This window comes from Schistocerca americana, chromosome 1, assembly GCF_021461395.2.
Source record: "Schistocerca americana isolate TAMUIC-IGC-003095 chromosome 1, iqSchAmer2.1, whole genome shotgun sequence".
In the NCBI taxonomy this organism is placed as follows: domain Eukaryota; kingdom Metazoa; phylum Arthropoda; class Insecta; order Orthoptera; family Acrididae; genus Schistocerca; species Schistocerca americana.
The window spans coordinates 878,054,840-878,076,319 of NC_060119.1; the positions used below are offsets into that span (position 1 = coordinate 878,054,840).

Below are 21,480 nucleotides of genomic sequence, written 5' to 3' on the forward strand. Positions count from 1 at the left end.
GAGGATCAGGTAGTGATAGTGGGTGGAGCAGGGAAGTCATGATAGGGACGGGGAATATGATGTCGGTGGTGACTTGGTTAAGATAGATACTCAAACTGGTGGCACTAATGTGCATTTTGCGCAACTGTTTCAGCATCATGATCGGCATCAACTTAATGCGGCTGTTAGGCGTGTTAATGTGGGGCTGAGGAGGGCACTGATGGCAGAGAGCATGGGTCACATCTCAGTGGTGCCAGTTGGGTCTATCAGTAGATCGGGTTTCACTATGCATGGCCTGCACCTCAATAGGTATGGGAAGAGGAGGCTGGCTAAGGTTATAGGTGACAGTGTAGTAGGTAGTGGTGGTGGTGGTATCACTCATGGAAAAATTCCTGTAGTAGTTGGTGTTAGAGCTGCACCTTTTTTAGATTGAAGTCAGCTGATAGGTATACCTGCTTAAAGGAAGTCCCTCTAACTAAGGGCTCACCTTCAGAGGATGTACTGTTTCCAAGTACAGAAGGAATTAGCATATTTCATCAAAATATTAGAGGTATTAGAGATAAAGTTAGTGAACTGCTCGTAGATGTTGACTCTGAAATTATTGGTATCTCAGAGCACCACTTAAATAATTTGACAATTCAGAGGCTTCCTTTACCAGGGTACATATTAGCTGGCTGTTTCTCAAGAAGTTCCCTGCAGGGTGGGGGAGTGGCTCTGTATGTAAAAAACAATATTCCATTTGATTCCATAGACGTATCACGACACTGCACTGAACAGATATTTGAATGTTGTCCAGGGGCAGTTGAATTTAGTGAAACTAAACTTCTAATTGTTGTTGTTTATAGATCCTCCGACTTCAGAGCATTTCTGCTCAAGCTAGTGAGGATTCTTGATTCACTTTGTAGGAAGTACCAGAAACTAGTTATATGTGGTGACTTCAATATTAATTTTGTAGGCTATATGATTGTGCAAGAAAAAGGATGTTGGTAGATCTCCTAAATTCATATGATCTGATGCAAACTGTGTTTTTTCCAACTAGGGTGCATGGGAACACTAGCATAGTCATAGACAATATTTTTATTCATTCTTCATTACTAGATGGGCATTCTGTTAGTAAAAGGATGAATGGCCTTTCAGACCATGATGCACAAATGTTAACACTAAAAGGCTTTTGTACTCAGACCAATGTCATATTTAATTACAAACTATGTAGGAAAGTTAATCCGACAGTAATAGAGAGTTTTATAAAACCTGTCAAGGAACAAGAGTGGCAGGATGTTTATAGTACCGATAACATAGATGATAAATACAATGCTTTCCTTAACACATTTCTCATGCTCTTTGAGAGTTGCTTTCCGTTAGAACATTCTAAACGGGGTACTAGCAGTAATGGGCAGCCCGGGTGGGTGACTAGTGGGATAAGGATATCATGTAGAACAAATCTGGAATTGTGTCAAAATATTAGAAGTAGTCACAATCAAGCTACAGTAGCCTATTACAAACAGTATTGTAAGGTGCTTAAAAAATGTTATTAGGAAGGCAAAGAGTATATGGTATGCAAATAGAATAGCTAATTCACAGGATAAAATTAAAACCATATGGTCAGTTGTGAAGGAAATGTCTTGTCAGCAGCACAAGGTCGACGATATAAAGTCAGTTCGCAGTAAAAATATTTCTGTTACTGATAAATCAGATATATATACAGTATTTAACAATCATTTTCTGAGCATTGCTGGTGAATTAAATAAAAATTTAGTTTCTACAGGAAATCATATAACTTTCTTGGCAAATGCCTTTCCGAGATTGATGTCTGAAATACTCCTCTGTGATACAGACAAGAGGGAGATTGAGTCAATAATTAAATAACTGAAGACTAAGGACTCTCATGGTTATGATGGAGTGTTGGTTGGTTGGTTGTTTTGGGGAAGGAGGCCAGACAGCGTGGTCATCGGTCTCATCGGATTAGGGAAGGATGGGGAAGGAAGTCAGCCGTGCCCTTTCAGAGGAACCATCCCGGCATTTGCCTGGAGTGATTTAGGGAAATCACGGAAAACCTAAATCAGGATGGCCGGACGCGGGATTGAACCGTCATCCTCCCGAATGCGAGTCCAGTGTCTAACCACTGCGCCACCTCGCTCTCGGTATATGATGGAGTGTCTAGCAGAATATTAAAAGTACTGTGCTGCACATGTTAACCCTGTATTTAGCCATATTTGTAATTGTTCCTTTAGGAATGGTCAGTTTCCTGAGCGATTAAAGTACTCAGTAGTAAAGCCGCTTTATAAAAAGGGAGAAAGGGATAATGTCGATAATTTTAGACCTATCTCTATGCCATCAGTGTTTGCAAAAGTAATTGAAAAGGCTGTGTATGTAAGGATAATAGATCATTTTATATCATACGATTTGCTATCAAATGTACAGTTTGGCTTTAGAAGTCATTTAACAACTGAAAATGCTACATTCTCTTTTCTAAGTGAGGTACTGGATGGGCTAAACAAAAAGTTTCGAATGCTTGACATACTTTTTGATTTAACTAAGGCATTTGATTGTGTTAATCACAAAATATTGCTCCAGAAGGTGGACCATTATGGAATATGGGGAGTAGCTCGCAACTGGTTCACCTCTTACTTTAGCAACAGGCAGCAAAAGGTCATTATTCACAATGTTGATAACGACTGTGATGTGGGATCTGAGTGGGGTACTGTCAAGTGGGGGGTGCCCCAGTGATCAGTGTTGGGGCCCACCCCTGTTCCTTATTTATATAAATGATATGCCCTCCAGTATTATGGCTAACTCTAAAATATTTCTGTTTGCTGATGACACTAGCTTGGTAGTAAAGTATGTTGTGTGCAACACTGGCTCGGTTTCAAATAGTGCAGTACATGACCCCAGTTCATGGCTTGTAGAAAATAAAGTAACATTAAATCACAGTAAGACTCAGTTTTTACAGTTTCTAACACACAATTCAACAAAACCTGACATTTTATTTTCACAGAACGGGCATATGATTAGTGAAACTGAACAGTTCAAATTTCTAGGTGTTCAGATAGATAGTAAGCTGTCATGGAAAGCTCACGTTCAAGATCTTGTTCAAAGACTTAATACTGCAGTTTTTAGTATTCGAACGGTTTCAGATTCCCTCAGCATTACCTGATTTAATTTGACTACACTGCGTTACCCTTGTTTTACTTTTGTTGATGTTCATGTTATATTCTCAAGACACTGGCAACTCCATTCTCTTGTCCTTCCAAGTCCTTTGCTGTCACTATCAGAATTACAATGTCTCTGCAAACCCCGAAGATTTACATCATATTTCTGAACTTTAATTCTATTTCCAAATATACTCCAGGTTTCCTTTACTGCCTGTTCAATGAATAAACTGAATGACATCAGGGATAGGCTACAACCATGTATCACTTCCTTCTCAACCAGTGCGTCTCTCTCATGGTCCCTGTAATTTACCCTTATCACCTCCAGAATTTCAAAAAGGGTATTCCAGCCAACACTGTCAAAAGCTTTCCCTAAGTCTACAAGTGCTATGAACATAGTACTGTCTCGCGTGTTCCTACATTTCTCCATAATCGAAACTGATCTTCCCCGGGGTTGGCTTCTACCAGTTTTTCCAGTCTTCTATACCACATTTGTATCAGTATTTTGTAACCACGACTTACTGCATTTTTATATTTTCTCCTTTCAAAATTAAATTCAATATCTCCTGTGTTGTCCAAGGACTTCTACTAGCCCTTGTCTTTTGACTCACTTGATCCTCTCCTGCCTTCACTATTTCATCTCCCAAGGCCACCCATCCATCTTCTACTGTATTCCTTTCTCCTGTTATACTCAATCATTGCCTAATGCTCCCTCTGAAACTCTAAGAGATCTCTCATTCTTTCAACTTGTCCAGGTCCCATCTCCATAATTGCCAACTTTTTTGCAGTTTCTTCAGTTTTAATCTACGGTTAGTTGTGGTCAGTGACCATATCTGTTCCTGGATATGGCTACAATGTAAAATCTGGTTCCAAAATCTCTCTCTTACCATTATACAATCAATCTGAAACCCTCCACTGTCTCCAGGCCTCTTCCTGCATACAATCTTCTTCCATGATTCTTAAACCAAGTGTTTGCAATGATTAAATTACGCTCTGTGCAATATTCTACCAGGTGGCTTCCTCTTTCATTTCTTTTGCCCAGTCCTTATTCACCTACTATTTTTCCTTCTGTTCCTTTTCCTTATACTAAATTTCAGTCCCCCATCACAATTAAATTTTCCTCTTCCTTAACTATCTTAACAATTTCTTTTATCTCATCATACATTTATTCAATCTCTTCATCACTCGCAGAGTTAGTTGACATACTATGTGATCAAAAGTATCCGGAAACCTAGCTGATAATTCTGGAATTCAATATGGTGTTGGCCCACCCTTAGCCTTGATGACAGCTTCCACTCTTGGGGGCAGACATTCAATAAGGTGCTGGAAGGTTTCTTGGGGAATGGCAGTCCATTCTACACGGAGTGTTGCACTGAGGAGAGGTATCGATGTCGGTTGGTGAGGACTGGCATGAAGTAAGCGTTTCAAAACATCCCAAAGGTCTTCTATAGGATTAGGGTCAGGACTCTGGGCAAGCCAGTCCACTATAGGGATGTAGGGATGTTATTGTCGTGTAACCACTTTGCCACAGGCCGTGATTATGAACAGGTGCTCGAACGTGTTGAAAGATGCAATCGCCATCCCTGAATCGCTCTTCAAGAGTGGGAAGCTGAAGATGCTTAAAACATCAATGTAGGTCTGTGTTGTAATAGTGCATCACAAAACAACAAGGGGTGCAAGCCCCCTCCATGAAAAACACGACCACACCATAACACCACCACCTCCGAATTTTACTGTTGGCACTACACATGCTGGCAGATCACGTTCACCAGGCATTTACCATACCCAAACCCTGCCATCAGATTACCGCATTGTGTACTGTTGATTCGTCACTCCACACAATGTTTTTCCACTGTTCAATCATCCAATGTTTACCCTCCTTACACCAAGCGAGGTGTCATTTGGCATTTACCAGTGTGGTATGTGGCTTATGAGCAGCTGCTTGACCATGAAATCCCAGTTTTCTCACCTCCTGCCTAACTGTCATAGTACTTGCAGTGGATCCTTATGCAGTTTGGAATTCATGTGTGATGGTCTGGATGGATGTCTGCCTATTGCACATTACGAACCTCTTCAACTGTCGACGGTCTGTATCAGTCAACTGAGGAAGTCAGCCTGTATGCTTTTGTGCTGTACGTGTCCCTTCACGTTTCCACTTCACTACCATATCAGAAACATTAGACCTAGAGTGTGGAAATCTCACGTTCAGACGTAGGACACAAGTGACACCCAATCACCTGACCATGTTCGAAGTCCATGAGATCCGCAGAGTGCCCCATTCTGCTCTCTCGCGATGTCTAATGACTACGCAGGTTGCTGATATGGAGTACATGGCAGTAGTTGGCAGCACAATGCACTTTTTTCCCCCCTTTATTGTTATTTAAACACCTTACATAAGGTGGGCTGGCACAATGCACCTAATATGAAAAACATATGTTTTTGGGGGTGTCCGTATACTTTTGATCACATAGTGTATAAACTTGTACTACTGTAGTGGGTTAGTATTGATCTTGCATATGATAATCCAGTATGTTCGCTCTGCTGCTGTTTGTAGCTTAGCTGAATTTATATTTTCATATTCATTAATAAACATACTCCTGCATTATCCCTATTTCATTTTGTTTTTGTAACCCTGTGTTCACCTGACCAGAAGTCCTGTTCCTCCTGCCAGCAGAATTCACTAATTCCCACTCTCTAGCTTCAACCTGTCCATTCCCTTTTTAAATTTTGTAAACCATCTGTGCAATTCAGGCATCTAACGTTTCACACTCCGAACAGTGCAATGCCAGATTTGTTTCTCCTGATGATGACATCCTCCTGAATAGTCCCCACCCAGACATCTGAACAATGAACTATTTTACCTCTGGAATATTTTACCCAAGAGATTTCCATCATCACTTAACCACACAGTAGAGCTGCATGCCCTCAGATAAAATTACTGCTGCAGTTTCCCCTTGCTTTCAGTAGTTTGCAGTACCAACACAGCAAGGCCATTTTGGTTGATGTTATTAGGCCAGATCGGTCAATCACCCAGACTTTTGCAGGCTGCTGTCCCTCTTAAGGAAACATGTTTGTCTGCGCTCTCAACAGATACACCTCCTGACGTGGTTGCACCTACAGTACTGCTTGCTATCTGTATCACTGAGGCATGCAATCGACCCCACCAATGGCAATGTCCATGATTCATGGGAGGAGTGAAAGGGGGGGGGGGGGGCTGCATGGAGAGGGGTTGGGGGAGTGGTGGATGAAAGCATATGTTACTTTAAATAACATAAGGAATTTTCAGCATTAGATAGAAATTTGCACAATTGTGAAACTACAAGTAGGAATGAACTTTTGATATCTGACAGTGACTAGGATTTCATGCCCAGTTCAAGTATCGATACGTAGAGCAGGTCAAAGCAACCCAGGCTACATACTCCTGCTGCAGCTTGTTCCTGCATAAGGCTGCTGCAGCAATCATGTTACATGGAGCCGTCCACTGAGGTGAAACTGTCTGTGAACACAGAGGCCCAACACTTTCCAGTTAGTTTCAATAGCTCAATGAAGCATTAAGTATGTGCCACTGATCAGTAGAGTTTTGACCTTACCCATATTCTGTTTTTCACTGCAAGGCAAGTTACATAACTGACTAAGGCCACCAGAGCACACTTTTACTGTCTTGTGGTAATAAACTGTACAAAGTGGTACAGCAAAAACTACACTCACTCTCTGACCACAGCAGTTTGAGGTTTTCTGATGTTTGTGGTTTGCTGATTAATGTTCACCAAACCCACATAGTTGCAACTATGCTCAAATTTAACCTGTGTGCTAAGCAACGAAAGCAGATATACACAGCATGGGCTGCTGACTTGCAAGGGTTAGAACACAAATGTGATTTTTCATGTTGACAGTGTGGCGCACCATATGCCAAATCATTAATCTCTGATGTTATTATGTGTCTTTCTCCTGATATTGCAAAGGCTTGAGAGCTGTCTGATCCAACCCTGAGTGATGTGCAAAAACTTGCCAAAGCTAACAAAGTAACTGCTTCAACAGAAGCTATGGTTTACAATTCTTCTGGTGTTGAAATTCTTGGTAGTCAAGTAGGAAGGGAGTGCAATTTTCAACCGTTCTGTGCATCCCCCTCCATTAACTGTTGGCGGCCAATAATATTAATTCTCTTTCCAAGTGACCAGCCATAAGCTACAGCTAGAATCTCTCACCTGCATGCTGCAGTGTTGCTGTACTTCTCTCTCTCTCTCTCTTTTTAGTAATATAATCATGAATGTGTATCTGTAAATGTTTTACTGTGCTTAAAAAGTCTGGTGATGGCAACATATATTAATTGCTTTACAAGCAGGCAAGGGGCATTATTTATTACATTTATAACTTTTTCAAATGTGAATTTGAAAGCAGCAGTCCTACTGTTGACATCTGAAGACACAAGAACAGAGTGCAGAAATATGCGGTGCCAGCAAGAGAAATTTTAGAAGAATTGTTAACAAAAATGTCAGAGCTGTAGGAACCTTAGGAAAAGTTGGTTTCATGTCTCCCGGAAAGCGTAAAAACCGCAAGAAACCTATAACACAAATGGATGGTTTTGACAATGATATTTTTGAGACCTCCATGTAAATGGTGGATATCAGACATCACAATTATGTACGAGAAAAACTGTTTCAAAGGTAGTGCTTCATCAGACTTTACAACAAATTGGTTTAAAATATGTTAAGAAGAGAGATTTTAGTTGAAAGAAGTGATATAGGTGCAGCATGAACTGCATCCTTCATAAAGATGCACAATGCAAGAGAACGAGGTAGTTTAAGAGTGTTTTCCCTTGATGAAACTTGGGCGACTCAGAATCTATCAAAGAAGACCTGCTGGAAAATGAGTGATGGTACTGGAGGTTTTAAAGTTCCTAGAGGAAAAGGTTGTGTTATAGTTGTTCTGCATGCCGGCTCTTCTTCTGGCTCTGTTCCTGAGAGTAAACTTGTGTTTAGGTGTAAGAAAAACAGCAGCGACTACCATTCACAAATGAATGCAGTCAGTTTCATGAAGTGGTTCACTGAACAATTCTTGCTGAACCTTGCTTCAAAGTTGGTCACTGTTAATGTACTACGCAAGCTGTTAGGGAGAAAACATCAAGTAAAAACACCAGGAAAGTGGGTATTTTGCCCTGGCTTAAAAATAGAAACATTTCACGCAGTATAAATCAAACTCATGCCGATCTCCGACAGCTCTTTAATTTATATAACTCACGCAAGAAAACACACAAACTTGACTTCACGTGAATGTGGTCATATAGTTTTGCGTTTACCTACCCCACGTATCAGTGTGCATATAATTCCATGGACTTAATTTGGGCAAAAGCAATGATGGGTGTGGAAGACACCACCAAAGCATTCAAGATAACAGATACTGAATCGCTTGTGCATGAAGCAGTGGACAACATCCCTCGTACAGTGTGGACATAGTATGTGCGGCATGCTGAAAAGCTCCAGGAAGAAGACTTTGATAGGGAGGTGAAGATGGAAGCCTCGAACCTATCGGCCTACATTTACAGTTTGATGGTTTGGACATAGACTCAATATATTGATGAGGATGGTATTTCGATGTAGAGTAAAGTAATTAGCAATAATATTTCTTAGTTTTATAAAGACTCAAAAGTTTAGAAAATGTATTTGTCAACATATCAACTGCATACATAGTAATGAGAACTTCCTAGCCTTTATTGATTAGGAATTTGTATCCTATGAAGTATGCGGACTATAATGTTCAACATATATTGCCTAAGAAGTGAAGCTTTTGCCAGTGTGTTGCATGCTTTAATAACTTGCAACAATGCGGCCAGATAAATTCGTCAAAAACTCTGATATTTCCAAGGGTAAACCATGTCATTTTCAAGGCACAAATTAAAAAAAATGCCTTAAAATGACAGGGATGGTTACCTGTCGAGACATCAATGGTTTTCAAAGTTATCAGTCAGCATTCCCTCAAGTTATTCACTGAAGATGGGTAATTGTTTGCTTGTTCATAATGGATTATAAATGTGGCCTCTCAGTGTAATGTGGAACGAGTTAGTTCACTCTCATAATGGTCATTGACAGTGAAAAATATGACAACATACTGACCATTTTTACAACAGTCTTTTCTACCAGTAATAATTGTTTTTTACGCACAGTAATTACACGTAAATACCGTCAAATACACCCACATACACAGCATACCAACATTTTTAAAAATTCTAAGGAGTAGAAGCAGTTGTCAAGCAAATACAATGATTTTGGTTTGTGGTTGACGTTAATTTCATTGTGTCTTACATTTTTACTTGCAATACAGTCCAAATCACAATAAATGCAAATAATTGCAAGCAGTTTCAATGACCTTGTTGTTAGACAACTGTCATTTTGAGAAAAACTGTACCTGACATCTTCACAAAGTTGTGTCAGCAGTTCTCGCCTTTCAATGTCAAGCAGACCAAAGCTGTGTAGCTGTGAACTCAATGCGAAGAATGTAAACGGGTTTAAAAATATATATATTTCCCTCACAGATTTGAATGTATCACACCATGTACCATAGACAAATGAACTCAATTGTTGTCAGCAGCAAGACACTTTGGCAATGTTGAGTTTGTTTGCACACTCTCTGCTGCTATGCATGTGCAGAGCTCACACCTCCGTGCTTCCCTGCCGCTCCAGCTCCATTCGCAGAAGCGTCATTCTACGTGACATCGGCTATAGTTACCATTTGTTGTACTATCAACTGATGACTTCCAGTAGTTAGCAATCCACCCCCTCATTGTCGTTAAGATTCGCAAAAACACAAATACTTTGTTCGCCGACAGCTTGTTCCAAAGAGAGCAGAGACTCACACAATGGTTTCCTCCTCGTTGTTTTCAGAGGGTCCTTGACAAGTTCTTTCCATCAAATTGTCTCCATGTTGTGGCCTACAGAATCAATGGTGTCACTGCCCTTATAGTAATATCACCTGTTTTCTGTGTCGCAGACCGGGACATCTAGCGAATGTTTGCCTCAGCTGGCATGCCATGAAACTGGCTGTCAAATGTGCTACATACTACCTTGCTCAAGCTCAGAGCAGCAGCAAACAGGATGCAGAGACTCATGTTACAACCAGACATTAATGGAAAGACATGGTCATTTCACCTCAAGTGTCCACGGATTCCCGCTATTTGTGAGCTTCAATTTTCCTGTAATTTGCTGTGGGTATAGACCTATCCTAGAAGTGAACCTGTGCAAATTTTAAATCAGAAACAGTGGCCTTCTATTTGGATGGCTTTTCGACAAATGTGCATGCAACTGAACAAAACCAAATGTTTGAAGTTCTTTTATTAAAAGACAAAAGCAAGTAGGAAACAGTTACTTTCAGATCTTGGATAACTTTTGGCTGTGAACCAGAAAAATACAGCATGACAGAATGTAAATCATTTTGACAGCCTGCATAAGGCATTAAAGTGGTTAAAATAATCTGTTTGTGGTGAAATAACGATTTAATAAACTTTTGGAAAAGTTCACTCGCTGTGTTTTTTAGAGTTTTCTCTGTGTTGAAGTCATTTAGTAAATTTCGTGCGGTAGTTTTCAGCTGATGTTTCTTATTGTTTCTAGGGAAAATTTCAGTAAATCTTTCATTCACTGTTTTAACTTCGTTGAGTGTTCCAGTGGCCACTTGAATTTTTGGTTTTAGCTAATAAATTTTTTGAAGTTTTGTTGGTATTGTTATTAGTAGTGGTTTAGTAGTATTAATAAAAGTTGCTTTCTTAGTAGGGAGAGTACTTTGAGACCGCTATTGTTCTGTAAATAGTTCTACTGGTGTAACTGAACTTAGGTAACGTAGATGTTCGGTTTCTTTCAGTAACTGTAAAATTTAACCATGAGTGAGAAGTGTGGGATCTGTCATAGGTTTGTGGGATTTGTTCAAAGTATTTTCATTGGGGGGAATGCAGTGAGGAAGCCAGTGGTCATTTTAGTGAGATCCTCTCCTGGGAATGCAGAACCTGTAGTAGAAATAAGTTGATAGAGGAGCAGAAGCATAAGATCTGTGCCTTTCAGGTGCAGTTACAATACGCAAAGGAGGAACTAGATAGGTTGAGAAGGGTGCAGGGTGCTGGGGAATGGGAACTGGGAGTTGCCCAATTGCAACGATGACCTTCCGTGGGAGTCTTTGGAGAGGCTTCCAGCATCTACCTTTCTCTCCCATTTCTTGATGAAGTTGACACAATCTGGACCATTTCAGGCACTACGTGCTGATTAAACAGGGAAGGGCTTTAGTACTCGCCACTTGCCAGTCAATCTCACTAGTTCAATGAAGCATTAAGTATGTGCTCTTCATTACTAGTGTTTTAACATTGCCTGTATTCCATTATTGATCCAGACTGCTATCTGGACTGTTGGCGTGTGCTTAAAATGACTTTGCTATGCTCTGGACCAGTCTCTGTGTTATCTCCTGTGTGAGTGATCATGAAGCATGTTCTAGCTAAGCAGAATAGGATAGAAAAGATTTTCATAGAGAAGTACACAAGGAGGCAATTTAGCAGAAAAATACGTCATATAAAGCAATAATATTCTTTAATTCATTGCCTGCACAAATAAACAACATAAAACATTAAGTATACATAAGATTTTACAGTGCTGAGGAATAGGTACATGATTCACATTAACCTAGGCCTGCCACATGTGATACATTTTGCTATCTCTTTCACAGAAGGAATGTTTTACTACTGATCCTCCACTTTGATTGACTGACAATGGTCATCTGGGGATTCATCAAGGAACACAATGTTACACCATTCATTCATCAGCAGTCCAGCCCTCTCAGTCATGGCATCACTCCAACTGCACATGTATGCATTGTGGTGTTATTGACAGGCTACAAATTTGCGTTGCATAAAATGATCAAACGATGAATAAATATTGTTACTCTCAAAATCTCATTGAAATAACTAACCATCAGCTGCAAATAAAAAACAGCCTGATACAAAAATCCAGCATGCAGAAGGGGAGCATTAAAACAATGTGAAACTTTGCGGGTTGAAAGAGTATGTGATGTTATTTCAGCAATTACAGCACCGAGGTGAATTACAAAGAACTTGGGGTATGAACATCCTTATCAGCTATGATGCTGCACCCTCTTCTGACCTGCATGCATGCCGTGATTTGGTTGGTAAAGGTATCATTTGGGCAGTCGTATCCTCTCCTGAGGCAAGCTGGCCCACAACTGTCATAACTGGTCCTCAACATCCTGTATATTGGCACTGGTGAAGGAGTTTACATCCATAAAGGTCCCACACATGTTCTATCAGTGCAAAAGTGGGCATCTTACTGTCCACGGGGGTCACTCAGCATCACGCAGGCAGTTCACAGCGACACATTACTTGTGGACGAGCTGAAAAATGACACTACAATACTACCACATGAGGATAAAGAATATCTGCGACACACTGCTGTGCAATCACAGTTCCCTAATACACTACCAACCAACTGTGAGCTGAAGTCAAACCTGATGGGTTCCCATGTCATAAGGCCTGAGGTAACACTGTTGTGCCTTTCAAAAATACTGTACGAATGGGACCTAGACTAAGGTCGCCGCCCCTGACAATGGTCATCTGGGGATTCATCAATGAACACAATGTTACACCATTCATCAGCAGTCCAGCCCTCTCAGTCATGGCATCACTCCAAATGCACAAGTATGTGTTGTGGTGTTATTGACAGGCTACAAATGAGATAGTAATTCCCTAATTTGGCTGCTGCTAGTCTCCAACCAATGACATGCAATGACACAGAATCCTGCAGGGAATCCCATTACTCGTTCTCGGGTAGCAGGTGCGGTGTTGCACTGTGCTTGGTGTACAATACAGCTATCCTCCTCTATGGTGTCAAGACATAATCGTCTGAAACTTTGGTGACTAGTATACCTGCCCTAATATTCCCATGCAGTTCAATGTCGGGCAACTATCACATCCAAATGGCCCAGAAAGCTGGATACTGCAGGATTCAACCAGCTTGCCAACTGCAGACTCACTGTGAGGTCATTTTCATGCTCTGTCATGTGCTCATAATGCTGTCTCACATGAGTATGCAGCATCTCCATGTTCTTCACAGCGGTCACTCAACGCCTGATGCTTATCATGCCCCTTATACATCCTACAAGCCTGATAACAACATTAAGGATACAGGGTACTTTTCCGGCTCAATAGTATGTAAAAATCAACACATTTCTTTCAGGCACTGTTTATAATGTATATGTTTTACAAATTTTTTGTTGACATCAGGTAATGCAACACACTTTCTAAACAAATAAGAAGTATTTTGAATATTTTTGAACCTGCTTAGGGCTAATAAAAAAAATTACAAAGAAGTTGATGCATTTTTCTTCCAAAATGCTTCCTCACAAACTGAGGTACTATTTAATCCAATGTTGTACATTTGAAGGAGACCAAACGTTTATCACATATGCATGACATGATGGCTGAGGTACTAGCCCAATTTAATTCCACCTATTATGTATATTACAAGGATACCACATCTTACATTTTACTGCAATAAAGCTTAGATCTACTATATAAGAATGGACTATTTCAAGCTACAGAAAAAAAAAATTACAGCAAACTTTAGGAAATATTTGTACCTGAATTCTGGAAAATACAACTTGCAGGAAATTGTGAATGAAGATATGAGCCAATTAAACTGTGCCTCAGAACATTCCTGAGGCATAGTCTTCATCCTGCAGCATTTCTTCATCTTCAAGCTTCCTCTTGGCATTTCTTTTAGCACTTCTTGCTTCTTTGGTAACTCAAAGAGCGAATCTTTCAGCTTCATGCACCCGTTGTCTGTCACACCCAAGTTAACTGTTATTCCATATTAGAGCCACATTCTACGCCTAAATTTCTCAGGACTTCCAACCTTCCTATCACTCCATCATTGAAACATATCACTGCGTCTAGTACACCAATGTTTAATGTATTTAGTCCTACAAAAGCGTTCTTGGGTAATCTTTACCAAATTAAATGGTTGAAACTTTCATTTGCATTCTGAGTGCCCCCATGAAGACATTTACTAAGCAAAACAGGGTCACTCAGGTCTCTAAAAATTGGTTTTATAACAAACAGGCTCAGGAAGAGAACGCTTAAGGTATATTTGACCACTTTCTTTTGCTTTCTGGTAATGCTCCAAGAATCTGCTCCTTTAGGGCAAAATCTGTGAACAGGGTGGCCATCTGTGGACAACTTACGAAAATAGGTGGCCCATACAGCTGTTCTCATTGCTGTAACATCGTTCAGAGGTGCAGTTCGTCTAATGGCCAGTCCATAATAACTCTCAACTTTCCTTTCATTTCTCCTCGTAGCTTCCTAAATCTAGGACCCATTCTCTTTTGCCCATGTCCACAACACTCCAGTTTTGTTTCCAAGGTATCACCATAAACATTGAACTCATTAATTTTATTGAAAGCTTTAGAGTCCCCATCGCCTAGGTACTTCGGATATCTAACATTATAAATGGGCACCGACCTCTGAAATATTATTAAGAGCTCCATCACACTCCACGCTGTCACTGCAACCATCATAATTCTTAGAATGCTGATTTTCAATATGTCCTTCAGTGTTACCATGGCAGGTGTGGCAGTACTTAGATAAGCACTCAACATCAACAACTTTTCCATTCTCCAGAGAAGTGGCACTTACAACACCATTCAAGGAGAGATGTCCTCGACGTTGCCATGTCCCATCAAGTGAAACAGCAATGTCCCTGGTTCCACTAATATTTACAGTTTCTTCTACAGCATGATTCATAGACGTTTTAGACACAACCATCAAGGCACCTAAAAGTAGTTTTATGTACTTGCTGAACCTACTGGGAGGAGGAGGAGGAAGGTCCATCAAACCACAAAACAATTGAGCAGCCTTTTCTCCTTTTCCTACTGCACACATTGCATACACTAACTTCAAATTCACATCAATTGAATTATGCACCATGTTCGAGGTAGATTTATTGCAGAATCTACACAGTAAACTAATTTTGACGCTAAACCCTTCCTGCTACTCTGCTGTTCCGTTATTTCCAGACCGCCTACACCATCACATTGTTTACATTTTGCCACTTCCTTTACGAAAGAAGATAAAATGCCGACATAAGTCCACTACAAACAGTGTCACTGTTAACACAAAAATTTGAATCACCAGGAGGTGTGCCATGTGGGAGTTTCTTCCCTGAAGAACTGATGCATAGGCTACTTTCAACAGTGTGGCTTGCTTTGTTTGTGAAATGGTTTCCATGGAATTTCCTTTTATTGAATTTCTTGAAATGTGGCATAGTTTGTATTTACTGTGCACAAAAGGATATGTACTTCCACAAATACATGGAGCACTTGGGCAACAAACATTCAGTAACAAGTGAACAAACTGATTCAGCGAAACAAAAGTAAATACTAGCAAAGATTATCATTTACAGACACTAGAAATCTGCACTGTTATTAACATATACAATGTATCATATGTATAATCACTGGAAACAGAAAGTTCACAGTTCTTTTCAAAATAATACTGGTTTCTGTAACACAAATAAAGGGGGCATGGTGGCATGCATGACTGTAACTTTAAAATGTGGTCTATATAGGTCATATTTCATTCGAAGCCCTATAATGTGTATATCAATGTAATCAGGAAATACTATATAATTTTATAAAGTCATAAAAAATTTCAATTTTTCACCATTTATAAGTACCTTATATCCTTAAACACAAAAAAGACTAATTTACCCTGAGGGCTGTTCTACATGTTACAGAGAATTCCACATGTTACAGAGAATTCCAAATCTAATTGTTTAAATACTCGCCAATGGTGTGTGTGTGCGTGTGTGTGTGCGCGCGCATGCGAAGTTATATTGACAGCCGACCATGTCTTCTGGCTGCTTCATTTTTTTTTGTCAGGTAGCGTATGTGGAACAGTTACATGACTCTCCGGAACTTCATGACACTAAAAGTCTACATTAATCTTTTAAACTTTAGTGTACTGGATCGGTATCTGACCTCAGGCCCATCTTCCACAGCACACTTGCAGGTATCATTATGTTACATGAACATTCTTTGCAGCTGATGATTATGGGTTAAAGAGACTAAACATCTAAGGTCATCAGTCTCCTATTTATCCCCGAGGACAGATTCAGTGTAACCTACCTGTCTGTGTCTAGAGTAAAATCTATTTGCAAGTGTGAGAAAGTTTTCTAAATGTTTGTGGAGCATATATATGTTTACAGGTGGGACGTGTGTACCAGCCCAGTATTCACCTGGTGGAATGTGGGAAACTGCCTAAAAACTACATTCAGGCTGGCTGGCACACCGGTCCTCGTTGTTAATCCACTGGGCAAACACAAATTGGAGTCCTCGTTGTTAATCCACTGGGCAAACACAAATTGGAGTGGCCATGACTCCTTGCTCTGGAGGAAAGCACTTTAACACACATGACTATCAGGGCAGGTTGAAAGTTTTACTACAAGCACTACAATAAACTGTATGTACATATGCGTGCACTGTATTGTTGAAGATGGAGGTCAGGTCCACACTGGTTGGGCATAATAAAATTAAATATAAATCCTATATAGCCAGGATCAAATTTTAACTATTATTAAGCTCCTGACAGCGGTGGCAATTGTAAATGTGAAAGGAACTGTACTGAAATTTTAATGCTTCCTCATCATATGACAGAAAGGAATTTCTTAGAAAGGATATATTTATCCTTATTTTTTAGACTGACAATTGTGGAAGGGTGTATCTACTGTCAACATGTTTCTGGTAAAAATAGCAGGTTGTCTTAGAGAACACCTTAAGTAGGTTATACTACAGTGTCTAATAATGACAAAAAACAGAAGTTAGTTTTGATCTGAGAGTTATGACTGAGACTTGTATGCGTACCACAGAAGACAGTTCTATAATGAGGAAGTTGAAAAGCTTCAGCTTAAATTCAAAGAAATTACCCAAGTTTTCTTGAATAATCCCATAGGAACTGTGTCTTAATAACAATGTCAGACATTTAAAAGGAAGTAGAGAGCCGTGCTACAGTTCTAAAAGAAGTTATAGCAGTATGAGCAATGAGAAACTGATTAGATAAAAGACATCTTGCCACAAAAAAGCTATACCGACTGTTATTTTAGGATATTTGTTCCTGGACTTGTTTCAGTTGAATGACTATTTTCAGCCAAGGATACAGTCTATGTTCCAAATTACGGTCAGTCAACTGTAACTAGGTCAGAAGTAAAAAATTACATTCAAATAGCAGCCTTCAACAATCGCGCAGCGCACTCCAAGCTAACACATAGCATGGCCACTGAGTCTCAGCTTTGAGAGCATGACAGTAATTCAAGAAGTAGCCCATCTAGATGTTGTTGAACATTATTAACAGAGAGATTATGGAAATAAACTGCAATCAAAACATCTGTGAAGGAACTCATTGAAAAACAAAAAAATCTAATCACTTTCAGAGAAATAATATGAACGCTTCCAGAATGAGATTTTCACTCTGCAGCGGAGCATGCGCTGGACCGAGACCCAAACTTGGGACCTTCGTCTTTCGCGGTCAACTGCTCTACCAACTGAGCTACCCAAGCATGACTCACGCTCCGTCATCACAGCTTTACTTCTGCCAGTACCTCGTCTCCTACCTTCCAAACTTTACAGAAGCTCTCCTGCGAACCTAGCAGAACTAGCACTCATTCTGGAAACAGCCCCCAGGCTGTGGTTAAGCCATGTCTCCGCAATATCTTTACTTTCAGGAGTGCTAGTTCTGCTAGGTTCACTTCTGTAAAGTTTGGAAGGTACGAGACGAGGTAATGGCAGAAGTAAAGCTGTGAGGACGGGGTGTGAGTCGTGCTTGGGTAGCTCAGTTGGTAGAGCACTTGCCCGCGAAAGGGAAAGGTCCCGAGTTCGGGCCTCGGTCCAGCACATAGTTTTAATCTGCCAGGAAGTTTAATATGAACGCTCTTTATTGGAATTGAATTCTCAATGAAATGTGCACCCTGTGGTTCTTTTGACAATACACGTTGTTTCTATACAGGACCTATATATCAGGGCTAAGTGTCTTCATTCCTATTTCATTAGCTTTTGTTGGGCACATCCTGATGAAGAGTTGGTTAACTGACCTGCTGGTGGGCAGTCACATATTGATTTTTTGTGTGTGTGTGTGTACTGATGGAGTACTGAAGTACTGGCAAATATAAATGAAGCAAGTGAAGATGGAAATCAGTACCAATGGTCTGCAGGTCCACACATTCAGCTGACAGCTCTCACTAAATGTGCCTGGGACATGGTTGCTTATTTCTTTGGTTAAGAGAGTTGATACTTCATGGATTTGCATACAGATTCTGCAAAACCATACAGAGACTTAATGATTTGATGCCAGGATGTTTACATGCTGCCACATACAAAACCTTACATGTTGCAGCAGGCCATTACAGGCTGCTCAAACAGCAACACCTTTCCATTCACAGAATCATATGTTAGGTTACATAATATTCCAAGGCACATCTTTTACTCCAATAAAATAACTTTCCTATAGACCTTAAATTATCAGAGAGAGAGAGAGAGAGAGAGAGAGAGAGAGAGAGGGATGGGGGCACATGAAGAAAATGGAAAATGCAAAAGTGAAGTTGTTTTTACAAATTTACAACTAGCAAATGACACTGAAGTGATCCACGGAAAAAAAGCTTTAAAGTTCAGAAATGAATTAATGATTGAGAAAATGTGATAACTGTTTTTATCTTATCTGTGCAGAACGACTAAAGGATTGTAGCAAGGTTGTATTTCCCAACCACTGCTGATATCAGTTGGGCTGTTTTAAAACTATGCCTGTGTGAAACTTCGCATTGTGGCAGAAAATCTGTGTTAATACTACCTTTTTCCCTAGAAATTCTCACGGGCCTCACTATTTCTCAAAATTATAAAGAACTGATGCAGTAAACATGATTTCCACACACAATTATCGCCATTCAAAAAAACTGAAAGGGTCCTTGATCACGAAAGTAATGTTTGTACTAATTTGGAATGGTATGATTTAGTTTCGAAGTGTGTAAGATTTCTTTTCACATTTGTGTTCTTAAAAATTTGGTCAAAATGATTAGAGGGGAGGAGCCTAACAAATACTATGGGCAGAAAGTGCTTACTGATGAGAAAACCAATCACTAATAAATCACTGTACTCAACAGCTGTCATAGGAATGAAGTTGTTTCCTCCATTACAAATGGGCAAGCCTACATAAATGATACCCATGTTTATGTCACGAGATATTTATTAGTCTACATTAGCAGATCAGCGTTTATAAATTGATTGCATTCACTATGGCTAATTTCAATCAATTAACGATGGACTGCCTCTGGTGCCACAAAATAACTTACTTCGAAACTAACAAACACTCAGCGACTGTTTAGGAACATTTGCACTAACAACCTAAAATTGTACCTTCAAAATTAAGCATCACACATCCTGCAATGAGGGCTTATGTGTATTGTAGGTAAACATTAAGCATGACGTTAGATATACTCACCTTCATGTTTGGTGCATTAAAATATACTTCGCAAAACTTCAGGATCATAACATACTCTCCGTCTTCATGAATGGGTATATCGTAACCAAAAGTGCTATGATGATACCGTTCCGTCTGATACAACAGCTGATCCGTAGGCGGTACCCTTCCTATTATAAGCTGCTTTCCATAGTCAGATGCTGTTCCCACCTTTCCGTGGAGAGGATCCCTTTCATATCTTACCCCCAAACTGTCTGTGTGTGATTCGCCGCCTGCGTTAATTGCATATATCACCTCTCCTACGCCGGTAACTCGTGAAACACCGAATAAGAACACTATGCAGCTTATAAAAAAGGAAAAACTTGTGTTCACTGATTGCAGAAGCATGACGGAATAGCTGAGGACCGATGGACTTCTGTTACTAAAACATGCATTGGAATCTCTAACAACGGCCACCTTCACACAAACACTTCAGCTTCAACAATGCGTATGTCTACATTTCCGGCAACAGCCCGTTTTCGTCCGCCGGCATTACGCAACTACCCTGTCGACAATACACTATACACCATACTCTACGCAACACATACACACACGCACACACACACATCTATCTTTGCCGAACGCCACGCGTTTGCCATAATCGATACTTTTTCATCACATTGGAGAAACTATCGATATCGTTATACCGACGTTTAGCATGGCCGAATCGCGTGATTTTTATCTTCAAAAGTGACAGAGCTCACCCATTAGGCTCTAACGATCTGGGTTAGAGTCACAATCCAGCCAAACTCGAATGCGGAATAGAAACTTGATGCTGAATTTCTGTAAAATGAATCGTCAACTTGTGCGATTGCAACCGATATTGAATTTCATACTGGTCTCATTAATTTAATCTTTGTTGCTAATTTCACAATGAACATTAAATATAATGTGGTGGTCAAAACCACACTTTTAAAAACATCTTATTACTGCCATAAGATATAAAGACTGCACCATATAGCAGAACAAGATACCAATGCGAAAACGAATATCAATCATCGATGCTCATAAGGAGGAATACGATGGATAAAGACAAGAAAACATTCCTCGAAGACCTGTTCCGACACAATAAGAACAAATAAAAGGTTTACAAGTTTCATGATTCGCATGTGATTTAATAGACATTTCGCATTTCGACATGTTTACGACGAAATTGGCTTCTTCAATTGAAGTTATACTTGTAGATGTATTTTTTAGTTAAAAACATACAGTTTTTAACACATTTACAAATTGATGATTGTCATCAGATAATTTACATTCTAGTGTACCTCATTACACATCTACATAATCATACATAAGTAATATATATCATCTCTTCCATTATACGTTATGTGCATATTAATTACAGAAGTACATACATGTACTTCCAGTTTCATGTTGTGTATGGTATAGCTGCATTTTACATAAATGAGAAAGTATATTATGATTATACATCTATGACACACTTAATTTATAGTAAGTAGGGTTTTCGCCTTCATTGTATAATGTCCTTCAGGTCACTTTGAAGGCATTCTTCCGTGGAATAATGTGCTACATTTTTAAACCACATCTCTAATACTACTTGAAATTTAGTTAGATTGAGGATTTCTACTAATTCTGGCAGTTTATTACACATATTCAGACAAAGGTGTTTGTGACTATTATGTATCAGTGACAACCTTGAATGTGGTATGTCTAGCATGCAGTTGTTTCTAGTAATGTATACTATATGGCGTGCAAAAATGTTCTGTAAGTGAATGAGATGACTTTGATCTCATCTGTTGAGAATATGCAAATAGCTGTAGACAAAAATACAAAACTATCTGAAAA

General features: G+C 39.7%; 1 protein-coding gene across 1 annotated transcript in view; it reads right to left on the minus strand.

Moving 5' to 3' along the window:
* The window catches only part of LOC124614154 (malectin-A), a 39,975-nt gene extending 19,733 nt beyond the window's left edge, over positions 1-20,242 (minus strand). Inside the window, exon 1 of the mRNA XM_047142921.1 lies at positions 19,654-20,242. Coding sequence (XP_046998877.1) covers positions 19,654-20,019 — 366 coding nt within the window. The 5' untranslated portion in view covers positions 20,020-20,242. The remainder of the gene's footprint in view (positions 1-19,653) is intronic.
* Between the last annotated feature and the right edge of the window lie 1,238 nt (positions 20,243-21,480).